Source organism: Gobio gobio (genome assembly GCF_949357685.1).
Source record: "Gobio gobio genome assembly, chromosome: 1".
NCBI lineage: Eukaryota > Metazoa > Chordata > Actinopteri > Cypriniformes > Gobionidae > Gobio > Gobio gobio.
The window spans coordinates 33,793,395-33,813,394 of NC_137097.1; the positions used below are offsets into that span (position 1 = coordinate 33,793,395).

Sequence of the window (20,000 nt, forward strand, 5' to 3'; positions counted from 1 at the left end):
AATACTCTAATGACTGCTAGTTGACATGTAGTTGCAAAGTTACTTTGTCAATAGAATATCTAAAGTGTACCATCGAAATAAAGTGTTAAACGTTTTGCTAACGTTCCCATTAAGCTATGGCAATGTCAATTCTAAATGTTCCCTGAATTTTTTTTAATATTCAGTTTTTAAAATAACTTTTTTTATTGGTTATACAAATGTTAAAGGGTATCAAGTACTTTACATGTACTTTATTAGGTTAGTAAACACATCAAAATAAGTACTTTAGTAACTTAATAAGTAACTTTAAAGCATAACAAAAGATTATTAAAGGGGGCATAACATACACAGTTTCTGTTAATCTTGAGTAACTACCTATAGAGTAGTATTGCATCCTTCATATCTCTGAAGAGTCTTTAGTTTTATCATATAAAAGACAGATGCGCTGTACCGATTCTTTCTGAAAACAGCCGAGCTCGTGGAGGCGTGCAGTGGGCGGAGCTACACACACACAATACATGATCATCGCATTATCCCTGGATAGCTTTTGATTCACTATACGTTCGTGTTTTTCACATTATATGCACTTGCGCGCCGAATGCCAACATAACACAGACATTTGATGCAGTTTCACTCAACGCCTGTGGTTTCGACTCATGACCGACGGCTCCCTTAACACAAACGAAGCTCATTGATAGACACACTCTTGCTCTCACTCTGGTTGATGTGCACGCGCTCATCTGGGAGAAGTGCCAATACAAGGAATTCCGCCCATCATGGCGTCATACAGGGCCATACTCAAAAAAAAACTTTCCGAAACTTGTTCGAATCCTGAAGGAGTGTATTTGGCACAGAAATACGTCCAACTTGTTTTTTGAAATTGTCCATGTTTAGCATGAGAATCCAACTCTTTAACAGTGTAAATAAGTCAGAATGCATGAAATATTATTAGACTCTCTACACTGGCATTTCTGTGCATGTCTCAAACAGTATTCCTCACACAAACTGCACCGGGCGATTAACTCACTATTGATTTCAAATGATGTTTTATTAAAAAAGTTCAGGGGGAACATGTTCAAATGATCGACCCAATCAGCACGAGAGTAGGCCTGCAAATACATAGACGACTCGCTTGTGTTTCTCGACAGTTTTCTGCATCTATCCATCACCTTGACTCTTCACCCTTGGCTGGTTCCTATCCCAGCCAGGGATACGGGGGGAGTATTCTGGGTTCGAGCCAAATTCCGAGCTCGGAGCCCTCCCCTCGGAGAGCACGTTAAATATGCATACTCTTTACTCTATCTGGTTATTAGTAAGTGTGAACTTGTGAAAATAGATTTGTGTACGTGTGTGGCTAAACTAATGCCGTTATACTCCAATTAGCATAAAAACACATATCACTGGGAAAAATAGCCCTAGTGAATAGAGCCAATGTCTCCTACACATTTCTCAGCTGTCTGATGGTTGTGTGTTGTTTGCAGACAAGTTAGATTCAGACTACATCTCGCGCTATCTGGGACAGCTGACCCCTTTCCAGGAGAGCTGCCTCATTCGCCTACGACAGTGGCTGCAGGAAACACACAAAGGCAAAGTGAGTGCAATGTTCAGAGTAAAGTACCAGTAGGGGAAAGAGGGGCTAAAGGCGCACCGTGGGTTAAAGGGGCGTTGATTTTTTTTGTCCTCTAGATAGCATAAAAACTCACTGCAACACCTTCCTAAACATCCAGGTTTCATTATGCATGTGGAAATTTGGCTTATCCTTAAAGGGATAGTTCACCCTGAAATGAAAATAAAGCCATATTTTACTCACTCTGCTGTTGTTCCAGTGCCCTATGTCCTTCAGGCCATATATGGAAAGTTTTCAGGATGCATACTATAAGGTTTTGCGGGAAAGAAACCGTATTATTCAGTCAAAATACTGAGGCCGTTAATCTGTGTGCGCTCCTGTGTGCGTGCAAGCCACCAGCAGTGGCAACAATGCAAAGTTGATTCAGCGCTAATTTGATCTAGTATTTAATGTTTTTAAAATGTTATAGATTTAGGTAGCCAATGAGAATTGATCAAATTACCAAATGTATTTTGAGACTAAGGTCTTGTTAATGATTTTCAGTCTTGTTGAATCAACAGTTTTGAATGTAAGAAAATGTAAAAGTATGGTATTTGGGGCTGTTGGGCTAAATGCATAATAAGATATTAGATATAAAATGCATATATTAGATAGTTAATGTAAAATTATTCTTTTTATCAAATCATATAATAAAATATCATAGTGTTATTACTGTTAAGCCAATTTAAATTATTATGGGATCCCTTTCAAAACTTTCAAAAAAGTATTTTTTCTGTATTTTTAAAACAAGTACTGTTAGGGGATAACCGTTTAGGACCCAATACAGGTTGTGAAGAAAGAAGACCAAGAGTCAGGAGTGCAATTAATTAAAGAACATTTTTGCAGTTTCATCAGCAGAAGCCAGCTTCAAGTCTCACAAGGAGTTTGTAGGCCGCACTCCCTCTCTACCAGATTTCGTACAATTTCTCAACAGTTATACTGTTTTCAAGGTCTAGCTACGTCATTACTGCAGGTGGAATAATTCTGATTGGCTAAGAGAAAATGGATAGTCATAGTAAACTGTTAATCAGATTCACATGTCCATAGATCACTTGTTGACGCTTTCACATACAATTAGGCACATAGTGACCTTCCAGGTCTGGAGCAGGCACCAGCTTGTCCAGAACAACATCCTGTCACTCCCCCTAGGATGCCCATTGTTCACATTCAATACTGATCTTTAACACAGAACACTGCGCACATCCACTGATCTCTCCAAGGTTGGAGATGATTGATCTCCAGTTCTGACCAGAAAGTTTCCCAAAACATACTGATAACATGTGCTTTCTCTCAGTGAGAGGTACAGACAGTATTCACCATAATTCTTTAGTGTTTCAGTATTAGTATATTATCAAAATAATACAAAATGAAAGACAAATCCATATTTCATCTCTGGAAGTCGGGCTAAGTGAGTAAGCACTATTACTGCACTCCTGGCATTTTCGGGGTGTGTAATACCTCCAAAATCCAAACACATGACAACATGTTGCTATCAAGTGTTTAGCGATACATCACGCATCCCTAGGCCAGACCCTCAGTCACCCATCAGACACCAAATACAAACTTTAGAAAGCAGATATAAAGAAACAAACAATCAGTGGTTCTATTAAATATTTAATACCATAACTGGAAATAATCATTACAAATCATTATAATAATATAGGAGGATAAATATTGATTAATGCTTTGATTATAAATTTAATTAGGATATGGTATATTGAAGCAGCATTGGATTTCAGAATCTGCACCCTTCAGTCATTTTAATGACAGTTTATTTATTGAACGCACATAAGTTATGAAGTGATTTTTTTTTAACAAGTATTACCTTGTATATTATGAAAACGTCTCGGTTACGTATGTAACCATCGTTCCCTGAAAGAGGGAACGGAGACATTACGTCAATGTCACCGACGTATTGGGTTCCAATATATCGGTGACGTCGACATAACGTCAAACGTAACCGATTGAAAGGGAACCATGTTACTTTCCACAAAAAAAAGAACGAAGCATATTAGAATGATTTCTGAAGAATCGTGTGACACTGAATACTGGAGTAATGATGCTGAAAATTCAGCTTTTGATCACAGGAATATATTACATTTTAAAATGCTGTGTTTTACAGCAGTTATTTTAAATTGTAATAATAATTTACAATATTACAGTAATTACATATTTATATTAATCCTTTCAGATTCCTATAGACGAGCATGTGCTGCGTTTCCTGCGCTCACGGGACTTTAATCTGGATAAGGCCAAAGAGGCTTTGTGCCAGACACTCACATGGAGGAAGCAGCATCAGATCGACTTCCTGTTAGACACGTGGCAGTGTCCGCAGCTACTGCAGGACTACTACACCGGAGGCTGGCATCACCATGACAAAGGTCCATCTTAGTTTGACTTTACTACTTTAGACATTGTCATTTAAACTGATTATCTGCCACAGAACTAATGGAGAGACATTTCCCCTCTCAATCCAGGACGTGTTAGTCCTGTGCTAGACATACAAGCAGCCTTTGAAAAAAAAAAAAGATCAGTTGAAGTGATACTGTTCAAACAAAGGAATTGATCTGAGTGAGGTGTTTTTCATGGGCTGTATTAATATCAAACAAGCAGAAGTTCATGTGCTTTTCTGTGTGTGTATTATATAGATGGGCGTCCTCTCTATATCCTTCGACTGGGACAAATGGACACCAAAGGTTTAGTGCGGACGCTGGGAGAAGAGAGTCTTCTGAGACATGTAAGAGTCAGACAAATACAAATACTCTGAAATGACAAATCGACATATTCACTCTCAAGTCAAGTCACCTTCATTTTTTTTTCATAATACTCATAATTTCAAAGCAGCTTTACAGTGTGTTTATGTGCTTTACCATTGAGCAAGTTTTGTGGCTATGAAGATGCATAACAATGATCCTCTGGACTCTGGATCTCTCTATATTGTATTTATAGTGTTGTCTAGCTCATATGTCAGTGCAGCATTGACTATTAAAATATTTTTCGGTTTTGTTTCTAAGCGAGAATAAGCAATTCACAAAAATATTAACCCTTAAATGCATGAATGTTCACCAATCATTATTACATATTTGGGTCTTTAGTGACCCGGATCTAAATCTAACTGCCGCAAAACTAAAAAACTATTAGCAAACCATATTTTAATAACAATTAGAGAAGAATTAAATAAAGCATATTTTGTTAAAGTTTAGAGCTAATAAAGCATATTTTGTTTAGAGCTTGGAAGGGTTCAGTTTGAGCAGATGTTTTATACCATCATCACTGTCCTCGTCAGAGCTCATTTCCAAGTATATTCAGCATCTGCCTCATATTCACCATCTCAAACATATTCTCAAAACTATCCTCTTTAAAATCAATATTTAGATCGCTGACAGCTTCTTCACCAGATCCACCATCAATTGACAGTGACCGTAATATTTGATTGTGTTCAGTTCTTGCGCTGCAGTAAATCGCTGAGCCATTTCAAGTTTTGTTGATGATTCTTCCTATTCTTTTGTTTTCTGCCTGCGGTAACTATGAGTGAAACATCACTTCATCATTGTGTTTGCCACCTTGTGAATTGCACTCATTGAGTCAACAGAGATTCAATTGTTGAGCATAAAAAATATACTTACACTGTTACACACTTCGGGTCGCTAGCGACCCTGTACAATTTTTACCAAAAAAAATGTATGCAAAAACAGACCTTCTTTTATAATTTTATGTTTTTCTTGTTATACTGTTTATGATGAATATATTCAAGAATACTAAGAAGGTTAATGTCTAACTATTGAAAACATTATGGGGGGGGGGGGGGTTATGGGGGGGGGGGGTAGTGAATGATATCCCGGGTTAATAAAGACCCGAGGTATGTGTTTAAGATTTGTCACAAGTGTAAAAACACTGGTTGTCGAAAATTCTGATGCTCGGGCAAACTACTGAACATTTAAAGCTAATTAGGGGATTTACATATTGGGTGGTTATGTTTCTATTGAGTAAAAATTCTTAAAAATCATCAATTAAGATATGATTCGCTTGTCTTAAGTGAAAAGTAGCCGGTTGTCAAAGAGTCTTATTTAGGGGATGGCTTTAATTTAAATTTGTAACATCTCTGATTTCAGACAGAAGTACGATATCTTTCCTTACTGTGGTTGAAAATATTTAACATATTACATATGTTGGTCATATCACCCTTTTCTAAAAAGGAACTGCTAGAAAGTCACCACATAATGCTTTAATCCCACAGTGAGCAAGCCAGAGGCGACTGTGGCAAGGAACAAAAAATGTTTTGGTTTAGCGGTAGAAAATTACTTGGGATAAACTAGACTACACCGGGGAAACCAGCTTTCTGGATAAATTTGATAAAATTACCATATTCACTGACCCCCTTAACCTTTAATCCAACCTTTAGGTGCTGTCTATCAACGAGGAAGGTCTCAGACACTGCCAAGAGAAAACCAAAATATTTGGAAAACCAATCAGGTACTTAACTTATTCAAGCATTCATGTATTAAACAGATAATGTAATAATCTATGTATAGTGGTCATAATCAGTGTTGTGCATTACTAAGTAATTAATTACTGTAATTTTATTCACTGTAATGTAACTTCCTTTCTTTAAATGCTTTGGTCAGTTTAAGAATAATTTATGCAATTTTATATTATTTATTTGAAAGATTTTAAAGAGCCGTTTCATGTCTGTCCTTGCATTGTTCAACGGGTCAAGGTTGATGTGGGATTTAGAAAGTAATTAATACAAATGTTTTATAGAGAGTATTTAGTAGTGTAATCTAATTACACTGTTGAATACATAATAAGTAGCTAGTAATTAATGCTAGTAATGCACTCTAAAATATGTTTTAGAGTAACTTACATAACATTGGCCATAATGACTGGGAATCAAAAGGAATTTAATTATTCTTGATTTGGTTCCAATTCCAGCTCCACTTAGCGAACCACTAACAGAACCGAACATCATGAAAACCAACCAGTTATTTTAGTTTTTTTTAAATGGAACTGGTTATGAATAAGAATCGGTTCTTGGTTCTCAACCTTAGTAGTCATACACATTGTGTGTTTTACTGTACATGGTGCCTCTATACCCTAAAGAAATAACTGCTATTGTGCTGTAGTTGTTGGACATGCCTGGTGGATCTCGAGGGGTTAAATATGAGGCACCTGTGGAGACCGGGAATCAAAGCCTTGCTAAGGATGATAGAAGTTGTAGGAGCCAACTACCCTGAAACACTTGGCCGTCTCCTCATAATAAGAGCACCCAGAGTGTTTCCTGTGCTCTGGACTTTGGTAAACACACACACAAACTCATAGTATTTCATATTATGACACACTTGGAACATAAAAAATTATGTTAACAAGTAGTTTAAGATGTTAGGAAAGACTGAGATAAGCACATAATCTTCATTTAATGGTTGTAAATGTCGCTACACATTGACCCATCAGAGAGTTAAATGTCATGTTAGTCTTCTGCAAATGTTTTGTCTGTGTTAGCAGTGCTAATCTTTGTTTCACCCTGTTCTTCTATCAGGTGAGCCCATTCATCGATGAAAACACACGGAAGAAGTTCCTCATCTATGCTGGGAATGACTACCAGGGGCCTGGAGGACTGGTGGACTACATCAACAGAGACTTCATCCCTGACTTCTTAGGAGGAGACTCTCTGGTGAGTCTTTACTACTAGTGGTAAAACTCAGTTGTCCTGCTGAGTTCAGCTCCAAAAAAGTTTCTAGTAATCCTGAAGACCTTGATGAGCTGTTTCCGGTTTGTTTAATTAGTGTTGGAGCTAAACTCTGCAGGATATTGGCCCTCCGGGCACCACTATGTTAACCCTCTTCAGCTGGTTAAAAACCTGAAGTGCTGCTACATTGCTTATTACATGTAGAGGGCTGATGGTGCTCATAAAGCTGGTCACCAGAGTATTGCAGTAATCTAGCTTTGAGATGAGTCTTGACCAAGAGCTGCATAACATATCCAGAAAGTTGGGGTCTGGTATAACTTGTAGAGAGCAAATCTGTTTGATTGGGCTGCCGTTGAGCTGTGGTCATGTGGTTCTCATCTGGCCTAACTAGATTAAGCTGAAACTCTTCAGAGATAGATGTTGATACATATGGCTCATCAAGCTGGAACTAGTGATAGGACATACCATGCACCTTCCCTAGGCCAACAACTCATTCCCAAATATTAGTTTGCATAATTATGTTTAAATATTGATCTTTGTGTACATATTTATCATAAAATGACAAATTGGTTTGTGCCAAAAAGATGCTTCTCTAATGCACTTCAGTCAGTTAAATCCTTGCAAAACAGTACATTTCAGTATTTATAATGGAAAAATATACTTTAAAAGAATACACTTGCATGCGCAGTGAATGTAATGTTTTCGGGGCTTAATTGCATGTTATTAATTATAGTTTAACATTTATATTACGTGCAATTAATGTAACCTTTTAGGGTGTTTTTGACCAACTTAAGTAGAATTTAATTTTTTTTTAAATGTGACTTCCTTATTACTTTTATTGTCTTGGTTGAAGTTACTGCTGAATGAACTGGCAGGCTTTTATGGTAAACTAAAAATACAATTGCATTTCTAATGAAATTTGAACTGTATGTCATGTATTTAAATAATTGAAATTATAGTGAAGTTGCTATTTAGTACATATATATTATATTTATTTTAAATGTAACATTACAACTACATTTCAAATTAAAATCCACTTTTTCAAAGCATGACAAGATTATTAAAACAAAATTATTTGAAATGTACTTTGAAGTTAAACTTTTAATTTGACATTATTACAAAGTGCACTTTTTAAAAGTCTGCTTAAGTGTGTTAAGAAACAGTCATGAAAGTGTCTCTCTTTAAGTGCACTTAAGTGGCTTTTTTTTTTCGTTAATACTAGGGGTGGGCGATATCTCGATATTTAAAATATATCGAGATATTTTTTAAACACGATATGGATTTTGACATAAGGTATATATCGATATATTGTTTATATTTAATTCTGATTCCGCCACTTTGCTTGTTTGCCTTCTCTGTGCTGTGCTCGCCCCCGCTCGCTCGCCCCTCCCCTCGCGTGTTGTCATAGGGACAGAGCGACACGCGTCATAATCTGAGACCACGCCCACCGGGGGGGGGGAAACAATCAAACGCTCTCCATTGACTTTGCATTGCGGGAGGCTGCCTCCTTGTCATTTCGGACTTATAACAAAAAACTGAACAATGTATTAAAGCTGATATGTGACAAAGTGTACAGCAAACAAGCTAAACAAAACCCAGAAGCAAAAACGATACTCGGTTACTTAACGTAACCTCGGTTCTCTCTAGAAGAGGGAACGAGTATTGCGTAAGTTCCTTACGCTACGGGAAAGTATTCTTTCTTCGAGATTTCTGAAAAACCCAAAATTATCCTTAATTTTGTAACATTGTCAACGCAGTGCGGCAGCCTGGCAGACCATAGCAGGCTATTCCAGCGTGCTATTGGCTGCTCTGCTGGCAACTGCAGCAGCCTATCGGTGAGCCCGCGTGACGTGGCGACCAATGAGGGCGCTTCGCGCCCACCTGGCTTCATTTGCCTACAGGTGGGGCGTGGCCACGTGTATATAAGCAGGGCTCACGGGCTGCATATTCGGTTTTCGTAGTTCTGAAGCGTAAAAGCCCGCGGGGCGCACGGCAAGGAACGCAATACTCGTTCCCTCTTCTAGAGAGAACCGAGGTTACGTTAAGTAACCGAGTATCGTTCTCTTACGAGAGGTTCTCTCGTATTGCGTAAGTTCCTTACGCTACGGGAACATATTGTCAACGCCGTGCGCGCCTTGCATACAGCATATGTATCCCAGGGAACCGGGGACCATAACACTGCTCGGGCAGGGTGGCCGGTAAAGGAAACGGGCCACCACATATACGGACACTTCGTTTGAACTGACGGGTGGTTACAACGGGTGGTTACAACACCCTGCCTTATGAATGAGGGAACGGCACCTGCCGGTCGCCTTCAAATTCACCACACCTTGTCTCATGAATGAGGGAACGGCAAGGCCGGTCGCCTTCAAATTCACAATATCTTGTCATATGAGTGAGGTAACGGCACCGCCGGTCACCTTCAAACTCACAATAGCTCTTTTCGTAAATGAGGGAACGGTACCGCCGGTCTCCTTCAAATTTACATAAGCCTTGTACCGAACTTACTACCAGTATGTGAGCTATGTCTGCGCAGAATCACCGGGCAGAACCAACAGCCTTATTGAACTGATAACACTTTCGCCTGTAAGGCAGGAACTTCCAGATTGTAAAATCTCACGAACGTAGACGGGGAGGCCCAGCCTGCCGCCACGCAAATATCGTGGATGGAAATCCCTCTGGCCCAAGCCCACGAAGAGGCCATGCCTCTGGTGGAGTGTGCTCTGACACCTAGCGGGCACTGCAGGTGTTTGGAAGCGTATGCAGTTGCAATCGCGTCCACTATCCACCTGGACAGGGTCTGTTTCGAGGAGGCGAGACCTTTAGCGCGCCCTCCAAACGAAACAAATAGCTGCTCAGAACGCCTGAAGGCGGCGGAGCGTGTGACATAAACCCTCAATGCCCTGACAGGGCAGAGGATATTGCCACCGTCCCCCTCGTCGGATGCTGGCAGAGCCGAGAGGGAGATAATCTGCGCCCTGAAAGGAGTGCCGATCGCTTTGGGGACATAACCATGCCTCGGTCTGAGAATGACCTTAGAGTCATTAGGACCGAACTCCATATACGTCGGGCTCACTGAGAGCGCGTGTAGATCCCCCACGCGTTTCACTGAAGCCAGAGCTATCAGGAACGCGGTTTTTAGCGAAAGGAACCTTGGTTCCACAGTCTCGAGCGGTTCAAAGGGATGAGCCTTCATGGCCTCTAGGACCAAGGCCAGATCCCAAATAGGAACCGATGGGAGCCGCGGGGGATTCATCCGTCTAGCTCCTCTGAGGAAACGGATGATGAGCTCGTTCCTTCCTAGCGTGCTGCCTAGCGTCGTCTGGGCGAACGCTGCTATAGCCGCTACATACACTTTGAGCGTGGAAGGGGACCTGCCCAGTTCCAAGAGCTCCTGGAGGAAGGAGAGCACCCGCTGGACCCCACATTGCTGCGGTTCCAATCCCTTGGAAGCACACCACTCAGTGAACACCGACCACTTAGAACTATATAACCGCCTCGTCGAGGGGGCTCTAGAGTGTGAGATCGTGTTCATAACCCCTTCGGGCAGGTCAACGGGTATCCGTTGGTCACCCATACATGCAGAGACCATCGCTCTGGATGGGGATGCCAAACTGACCCTCCTGCTTGAGAGAGGAGGTCTGCTCTCAGCGGAACTGGCCAGGGGGGTGAGTGCGACAGCTTCACCAGCTCTGGGTACCAAATCTGGTTCTCCCAGCGCGGCGCTATAAGGAGCACCGGGCGGCGCGTTTCCCTGATTTTCGCTATAACCTGGGTCAATAGGGAAATCGGCGGGAAAGCATACAGCGGGAGGCTGGGCCAAAGTTGGGACAGCGCATCCTCGCTTTTGGACAAGAACGTCGAGCAGCGGGCGTTCTCTTTTGTTGCAAAGAGGTCGAGCTCCGCTCTGCCGAATAGGCGCCATACCAGCTGGACCGTCTGGGGGTGCAGGGACCATTCTCCTGGGAGAATGAGGCCCCTGGACAGCTTGTCCGGGCCCACGTTGAGGTGGCCCGGAACGTGCGCCGCTCTCAGCGAGCGCAGCGAGCTGTGTGCCTACACGAGCAGGCGTTCCGTCAGATTGCCCAGACACCTGGACCTGACACCGCCCTGCCGGTTCACGTAGGACACCACCGTGGTATTGTCCGACCGGACCAACACATGGTGTCCCCGTATAAACGGGAGAAACTGCTTGAGCGCGTTCTCTACCGCTATCATCTCCAAACAGTTTATGTGTAGGAGTTTTTCTCCGCTCGACCAGAGGCCCGAGGCCGGTCTGCCCTCGAAAACGGCGCCCCAACCCGAGGTGGAGGCGTCCGTCGAGATGACTTTGCGGTGTGAGATGGCTCCCATTGTCACTCCCCGCTGGTACCAGTCGGCTACTAACCAGGGCTCTAGGGCTGCAACACAGCCCTGAGTCACTCTGATCCTGAAACCTCCGGCAGCCCAGGCTCTGTGAGGCACTCGGGCGTTTAACCAGCGTTGCAGCGGGCGCATGCGCATTAAGCCCAGCTGGAGCACAGCTGCAGCTGAGGCCATACGTCCCAGCATCCTCTGAAAAAGCTTGAGAGGTGCGATTTTGCCCGGCCGGAAGTACGCAGCCATGCGCCGAACTTGGCGTGTGCGTTGTGGTGACAGGCGGGCAGACATAGCCACAGTGTCCAGATTCAAACCCAGAAATGAGGTTGATTGCGTGGGCACTAATGAGCTCTTGGTCCAGTTGACCGTGAGCCCCAGGCTGTCCAAATGGCTGAGCAGCATTGCCCTGTGGGCGAGGAGCTCGGCCTCTGACTGCGCCAGGATGAGCCAGTCGTCCAAGTAGTTCAATATTCGCATCCCCCGGTTTCTCAGGGGAGCGAGGGCCGCGTCCATGCACTTCGTAAATGTACGGGGTGCTAGTGACAGGCCGAACGGAAGGACGGTGTATTGATAAGCCTGGCCGTCGAGGGCGAATCGTAAGAATGGCCTGTGACGCGGCGTTATCTTGATTTGAAAATATGCGTCTTTCAAATCTAGGGAAATTAGCCAGTCTCTCGGGCGAATATGCGCGAGGATCTGCTTGGTCGTAAGCATCTTGAACGATCTCCTCAAAAGAGCTTTGTTCAGACGCCTCAGATCCAGAATCGGTCTGAGCGACCCGTCCCTTTTTGGCACGAGAAAATATCGGCTGTAAAAGCCTGACTCGCTCATTGAATGGGGAACCGGTTCTATAGCCCCTTTGCACAGCAGCGTGGCTATCTCCGCTCGAAGTAGATGTGCTACTTCTTCGCTCACTCTCGTCTCTATACGCGCACAGAAGCGCGGAGGGTGGCGAGCGAACTGCAGAGTGTAGCCGTGCTTCACTGTTCTCAGCACCCATTCTGATACACCTGGAATGGCTTCCCACGCTTTCGCGTGTGCCAAACGGGACAGAACGGCCTCTGGGCTCGAAACGCCGCGTTTCGCGGGTTTGACGGCCCGTATAAGAGGGGCGGGCGCGGTGCGCGCGCTCTCTGTGCTGTGGGCCAGCCGCTCGCTTTCGGTGGCTGGCCGCCTTACACACTGTGTCTCTACCGCTTTGAGCGGGGAATGTCTTGTGTGTGGCCCTACACTCATCGCTTCGGCCACCTTGGGCGGAAAACAAATGGTGTGTGGCGCGGCGCGTAGCGCCTGGGGCATAATGTTCGCGAAAATGTGTGAGCGCGTTTGAGCGGGCACAACTCTTACGCGTGGAACATGACCGGTTAAGAGTGGCTGTGTGACAGCGCGTGTGGTGGCTAGGCGTGGACGCAGACAAGCGGACACGTGACCTAACTCTAGCACTCGAGCGGCCGGAGGCCGCTTTATGTGAGTGGGGGACACGGGGTTTATAGTGCTTATGTGCAGGGGTGAACACAGAAAAGTGGGCACATTTACTGCATTTGAAACACATACGGCGTGAGCCGTGCAACCAGAAATAATGCAACTTTTGTGATTTCTCTGGTTCGCCGTAAAAACGGCGGTGGTTGACAGGCGAGAGGGCGTTTTTGCCGGCTCGTTGGCTGCGTGAAATTCCTCTGCAGCAGCACAGTGGTGGGGGCTGACAGGAAAAAGAATTTTGACGGTGGTCCGGCCGCAGCGGGACTTAACCGTCGTTTCTTGCCTCTGGCTAGGAGGGCTTTGGAGGCTCGGACTTCAGCACGATCCTAGGCCGGGGGCCCCGAGGGGGAGGCGGCTTACCGTGGCTGGAGGAGCGCGATCTGGGGCGGCCGCTCGGTCTTTGCTGAGACGAAGGGGGCCGCGCTGGGCGCTGCGCGGAGCTCGGTGCTGGCTGGTCGCGAGGACGGCGAGCAACGGAGCTACCGCTGGCGCCTGGGCGTCGAGGCAGGAAGAGGTTCATGGCCTGCGTCGTCTTCTGTACTTCGGAGAAACGGTCGACGATCCCCTTGACCGCTGGTCCGAAGAGCCCAGATGGAGAGAGCGGGGCGTTTAAGAAGGCCGCGCGCTCTGTTTCTCGCATGTCCGCGAGCGTGAGCCAGAGGTGGCGCTCAGCTACCGTGAGGGAGGCCATAGAGCGTCCGAGGGCCTGTGCTGCGGTCTTGGTAGCGCGGAGGGAGAGATCCGTCGCGCTTCGCAAATCCGTGATCAGCTCAGCGTCACAGCTCCTCTCGTCCAGATCACGGAGGAGATTGGCTTGGAGGATTTGCAGCACGGCCATAGAGTGCAGAGCAGACGCAGCTTGACCGGAGGCAGCGAAAGCGCAGCCGATCAGCGATGACGTCACTCTGCAGGCCTTAGACGGGAGGGCAGCCTTTGAGCGCCAACCAGAAGGCGGGCAAAGGTGCGCTGCGACCGCCTCTTCCACCAGAGGGATAGCGTTGTAGCCTTTCTCAGCCGCGCCGTCAACTTGTGAGAGCGTCGAAGAAGCCTGAGACGAGACCCTCGCGGAGAATGGCGCGTTCCAGGACTTCGCGAGCTCCTCGTGAAGCTCTGGCAGAAAGGGTGCAGTCCTGGCGGTGGGCGCACGGCGGCGACTGTTCAGGAAGCATCCGTCGAGCCGATTCGGCGCTGCCACCTTAGGCGGGGCCCATTCGAGGCCTAGCTGCTCGACAGCCCGGGTGAGAAGGCGCAACAGTTCGGCGTCCTCACCCGCTCGAGAGCGTCCGGAGGCTCGGACTGAAGAGGTCGCGGAAGACCATTCCTCGCTGTCGGAAGCCATGATGGAGCAGCTGTCGGCGCGTTCCGCGGCCGCATCCGCCTCATCCCCAGAGGCGGCAACAGAAATGGCGGCCTGGGGTGGGGGCGGGGAAGGCGAGAGTGAAGCGGGCGGGAAGGGTTCCGGCGAGCTTCTCTCGGCCAACTCCGGAGTCCGCTGCGAGCGGCGCTTTTTCCTGCGCGGCTTAGCAGAGACTGGAGGGATGTCATCTTCGAACTGATCGAGTCGAGCCCGCAGGGTCGACATCGTTAGTTCTTCACACTCCGGGCATCCGCCGGCGAGAAGTGCGGCGGCGGTGTGATCACGGCCCAGGCAGAGAGCGCAGATCACATGGCGGTCCCCGGAACTGAGCTGCGCGTGACACGAGCCGCAGGTGGAACGAGACATTTTTAGAAAAACGCTCGGCTCTTTTTGTGAAAGTGTGACGCAGCGGCGACAACACTGAGCAATAAAAGGATATAATGCTGCCGGATAGCAGAGCAGGCACGGATGGCTGAAGGTGGCGCGATGCTGCCGGCTTCTTCAGGCGCTGTCCTCTGCTTGCTCGTCTGCACGTTCAACGGCGGCGGGTTCCAGATCCAGCGATGCGAAGGGCTTCGCTGAAGAAAAGAAAATCGAATATGCAGCCCGTGAGTCCTGCTTATATACACGTGGCCACGCCCCACCTGTAGGCAAATGAAGCCAGGTGGGCGCGAAGCGCCCTCATTGGTCGCCACGTCACGCGGGCTCACCGATAGGCTGCTGCAGTTGCCAGCAGAGCAGCCAATAGCACGCTGGAATAGCCTGCTATGGTCTGCCAGGCTGCCGCACTGCGTTGACAATGTTACAAAATTAAGGATAATTTTGGGTTTTTCAGAAATCTCGAAGAAAGAATACTTTCCCGTAGCGTAAGGAACTTACGCAATACGAGAGAACCTCTCGTAAGAGAACCCAGACGTTTTTATAAGCGGTTGACCCAAAAAACGAGCGTTTAAGGACAAAAAAGTGGAATCAGGCCATTGAGACCGAGCGCTCGGGTCATATTACACTGATAAATACGGAGACTAGAGGGGAAAGTAATCAGCGACAGGAAATATCATATAAAACGGACATTTGGATATTTGACTTAACAGTGACAAAATGTTTACTGCACACATAGACATATTGAGGCATACTGAGTGTCAGGATCCCAAAATTTACCCATTCTTCCTGCTGAAGCTTCACTTCGTATTGCCTGTAACCACTTTTATCTTCTTAAACGCTCGTTTTTTTGGGTCGACAGCTTATAAAAACGTATTTCTGTGTTTTTTAGCTTGTTTGCTGTACACCTTGTCACATATCAGCTTTTAGACATTGTTCTGTTTTTTGTTATAAGTCTGAAATGACAATGAGGCAGCCTCACGCAATGCAATGTCAATGGAGAGCGTTGGATTGTTTCCCCCCCCCGGTGTGGGCGTGGCCTAAATACGCTCTGTCTCTATGGCGGCGTCCGCAACCAGCTCGGAGGCTACAGAACTCGTCTTAAAAACAACTGGCTTCATTATATGGAGATACTTCGGTTTTAAGGCGTCGGACGAACAGCAGACAGATGTCTACTGCCATGAATGCCGACAGTTGGTTCTCAAACACTTGATCCAAGATACAGTTTACCTAGGCAGCATTACTTTGCGAGACAAGAACTCCCACGACTGTACACTACGGAGAGAGAGCGGCTTGCTTGCTGGAGAAGGTTACTTACTATGCCCTTGATTTGAGTTGTTTTATTTTTGAATGAAAATTCATTAGTTGCATGCGTTTTAAAGCCTTGCGCGTAGGGCACCATGCGCTTTCCCGAGCGCGCGCACTAAAAGCCTGTCAAACAAGTGATTACTGGACTAAATCTTACTGCGCTAATACTGTCAAATACACACAAGGTTAACATAAACACAGTCGGTTATGTCTAAAGTGAAAGTAAAATCGGCGCGTGTCTGTATATTAGATGTGTGAAAGTCTTAAATTGACAGCAGGGCAGCCAAGTGAACACGCTGCCGCTTGTCCTTAAAGGGACAGTTCACTCTAAAATGGACAGTTCACTCTAAAATTATGTCATTATTTACTCACTCTAATGTTGTTCCAAACCTGTATTAATTTCTTCTGTTGAACACAGACAGCTGATGGTAGCGATTGACATTCATATTATTATTTCCTACAATGGGGACCAGCAACTGTTTGGTTTCCAATATTCTTCAAAATATATGTTATGTCCAACAGAAGAAAGAACTTTTTTCAGGTTTAAAACAACTTGAGCACGAGTAATCAATGACAGAATTTTCATTTTTGAGTGAACTATTCCTTTAGTGGTTAATAGAATAACAAAAGACAAAGACAAAATCACTCACGACTCTTGACTGAAAAACTAATACAGTAGCTTTAATAAGAATCTATGTATATTTTATAGTGAAGTCTATGTAGTGTTTTATTTTTACATTTATTAATTCAATTTCATACTTAAATGCTGCTGTACAGCTCTGAGCTGCCAGTGTAAATCTTTATAAATATATATTTATTTTATATTATACAGTACACTAGGAAAGTGTACAAGGTTTTTTTAAAAGTAAAGTTTTAAGTTTAAGTAAGGTTTTTCAAGTCTTTTAAGTAAAATAAAGAAAGAGTATTGCAATAAAAAAATAGTATTTTTTCCTCCTGAAGCTCTTGCTGTTCGGCTAAGAATAGAATAGCAAAAATCTGATGCGACTAGCCATCAGAACCGAATCGAAAACCGTGGTTAAAAAAAACCGAGGTATGTATTGAACTATGGACTTACTGTATTGTTGCATCCCTACTTTGTTCCTGCATGAACTGCCTACCTCTTTGCACTTCAATAAAAAAAAAAGACTTTGTGGTATTTGGCATATTTGTTTTTGCAGTAGTTTTTGGGGGGTTATTTTTCCTGTAAAGATATCGAGATATATATCGTATATCGAGATATAGCAAAATATATCGAGATATATTTTTTGCTCCATATCGCCCAGCCCTAGTTAATACTATATCATCTGCATGTACAGTTGATTATAAATATACTAAAGATTTGAAGTACACTACCAGTGCACATTAAATACAGTTAAGCACACTTCTGTTTCACAAGATAATATAAAACCCATCAATACCAACCGTGTGATGTATTGTTTCTCTCCTGGAATGAAACAGTGGACGTAAAATAATGTAACCGCATCATGACATGGGATCATGATGTTGTGATATGATGATAGTGTTTCATGAATACATTGATATCAAACCTATGCCATTATGTCCACCTGTTTGTTGTGGTGGTGCTTTTATGTTGCTTGTACTCTATCACCAGTTCTGAACCAAGGACATTTATAATATTAGTATGTAATTAGTATGTGATATGAAATCTGCCGTCTTTGCTCATGGACTTGTTTCACTCCATGTGAAGTGCCATCAGATTGTTTAGTAGAATATCCGTGATGGTCTTTTATTTATGCTGTATGGAAAGCACACGGGCAACACTGACCTTTTTGTCTCACAAATGCATTCGGTAACATTTTATTTTACAGTGTCCTTGTTACATATGTTATATGTACTTACTATAGTAATACAAGTAAATTATGTACAATTACATGCAACTAACCCTCAACCAAATCCTAATCCTACCCTAACTCTATAGTAAGTAGTACATGTATAGTGCATGTAGTTAATCAAAATTATTCAGTACCTAAATATATAATTACACTTCAACAATGACACATCAAAATAATGCATTCATAATAAATGCTTTTGCCTTGAATACCAAGAGATGTCATTCACTACTACTCAGACAGAAATAATACAAATATCATGTAATAACATAAATATATGTCTGTGTTTCTCATGTTTAATTCAGTGTGACGTTCCTGAGGGGGGTCTGGTTCCCAAGTCTCTGTACCGCACGGCTGAGGAGCTGGAAAATGAGGAGGTTAAACTGTGGAATGAATCCATCTACAAGAGTGCGAGTGTGCTGAAGGGATCTCCACATGAGGTACAGCTCACACACACACACACACACACACACACACAGCACTCAACAATGTACAGCTGGTGCCTTTTACTTCAGCTGCGCAAAGTTCAGTTTCATACAGTGTGTTGATAATTGGTGCCATCTGTTGGTTATAAGAAGACATGCAGCGTGAAAGTCAAATACGGTTAGCCTAGTTCTGTTTAAAGTGCTGATCTGTACATGTTTGCAGTTTATAGTGTATTATTATTGTGTTACGATGGTGGATAACATTTTGAATCGGCTCCTGTTCAATTCATGAGTGTGAATTTGAATAGGAATGGACAATTTCATGAGCCATTTGTTTATATTGAGAATTCTTTCAATTCATATTTGTTCATTATTTCTTGTAATTTAATTGTATTTTACTTCTACTTCCTTATGTAAATTCTAATTTGAGTTAGACAATAAAATAACTGAATGATAACAAGGTTTAAACAAAATTTTAAATCTCCAAATTGGCAAGAATACGCTTGGGAAAACTAATATGATTTATTTCATAATACCAGAAATATCCTCTAAGACAAGTATAATCATTCATCTTTAGGTGATATATATTAGGGGTGTAACGATACACTTGTCACGATTCGATACAAATCGCGATACTGAACTCACGATATGATGCGTAATGTGATATTTTAAGCCAAAATAAAGAAAGGATTTATTATTATTATTATTATCAGGACCCACAAATACTCACCCATTACACCATTATACATTATATTCAACATTTTATAGATATATAGTCATTTAATGTAGTAATGTCACTGAAACTCTGTAAACTTTATTTATTTCCCCTCACGCATTTCTCGCGCTTTCAATGCAGGCATTGGATCTCTTAAAGCCGCGGGCACCCGGTCCTCGCAATGTCCCTCCTCTCCCGCTATTAATGTACTATACATATAAGAATAAACCATTTAAAATGCTTTGAATAATCATACTACTAAACCTAAATGTGATCTGGTGATTTAAATTATGCGCTTTAATCATTTGAACGTCCGTGTTTTAGTGCTGGGTGGTATACCGGTTCATACCGAATACCGGTATTTATTTTTGTTATGATATGAGTTTTGATGATACTGCAATACCGGTGTATGTCGCTTAAACAACGTTCGGAACAGAGAGGGGTCCCGTTTCACTGTTGCACTGTAGTGAGAGCACAGCTGAGATCGCATTACAGCCTATGAATGAATCCGAAATCGCTCCCTAAAGCCTCATTCACTATTCCCTACGTTATACCGTTATATTGTTCACTTGAAGGCGTGAATGAAAACGAGTGAGTGAATTCGGACAGCCGTTGTGTGTACATCGGCTGTAGGGCTACACTCGTTATTGTGGTGCAATGTGAGATTGAATGTTTACTCTATAACGTCCACTATGGTTTCGGACACCACTACAAATGGCTGTCCCCTCAAATAATGCCCCATTTGAGGTTATAAGGGGCAATTTTGCATTCAGCCCTTGATTACAGCGGAGAATTCAAACTACACGCGGCACGCGCGAGAGGGCGATTTCTGCACGGAGAGCTGTGATGATGAGATTA

General features: G+C 43.8%; 1 protein-coding gene across 1 annotated transcript in view; it reads left to right on the top strand.

Annotated features, from left to right (window-relative positions):
• sec14l1 (SEC14-like lipid binding 1) overlaps positions 1 to 20,000 on the top strand; it is a 37,614-nt gene that overhangs the window by 12,915 nt on the left and 4,699 nt on the right. The window contains exons 7-13 of the mRNA XM_079834151.1: positions 1,461 to 1,570; positions 3,777 to 3,966; positions 4,234 to 4,322; positions 5,988 to 6,058; positions 6,709 to 6,880; positions 7,122 to 7,256; positions 18,308 to 18,442. Coding sequence (XP_079690277.1) covers positions 1,461 to 1,570; positions 3,777 to 3,966; positions 4,234 to 4,322; positions 5,988 to 6,058; positions 6,709 to 6,880; positions 7,122 to 7,256; positions 18,308 to 18,442 — 902 coding nt within the window. The remainder of the gene's footprint in view (positions 1 to 1,460; positions 1,571 to 3,776; positions 3,967 to 4,233; positions 4,323 to 5,987; positions 6,059 to 6,708; positions 6,881 to 7,121; positions 7,257 to 18,307; positions 18,443 to 20,000) is intronic.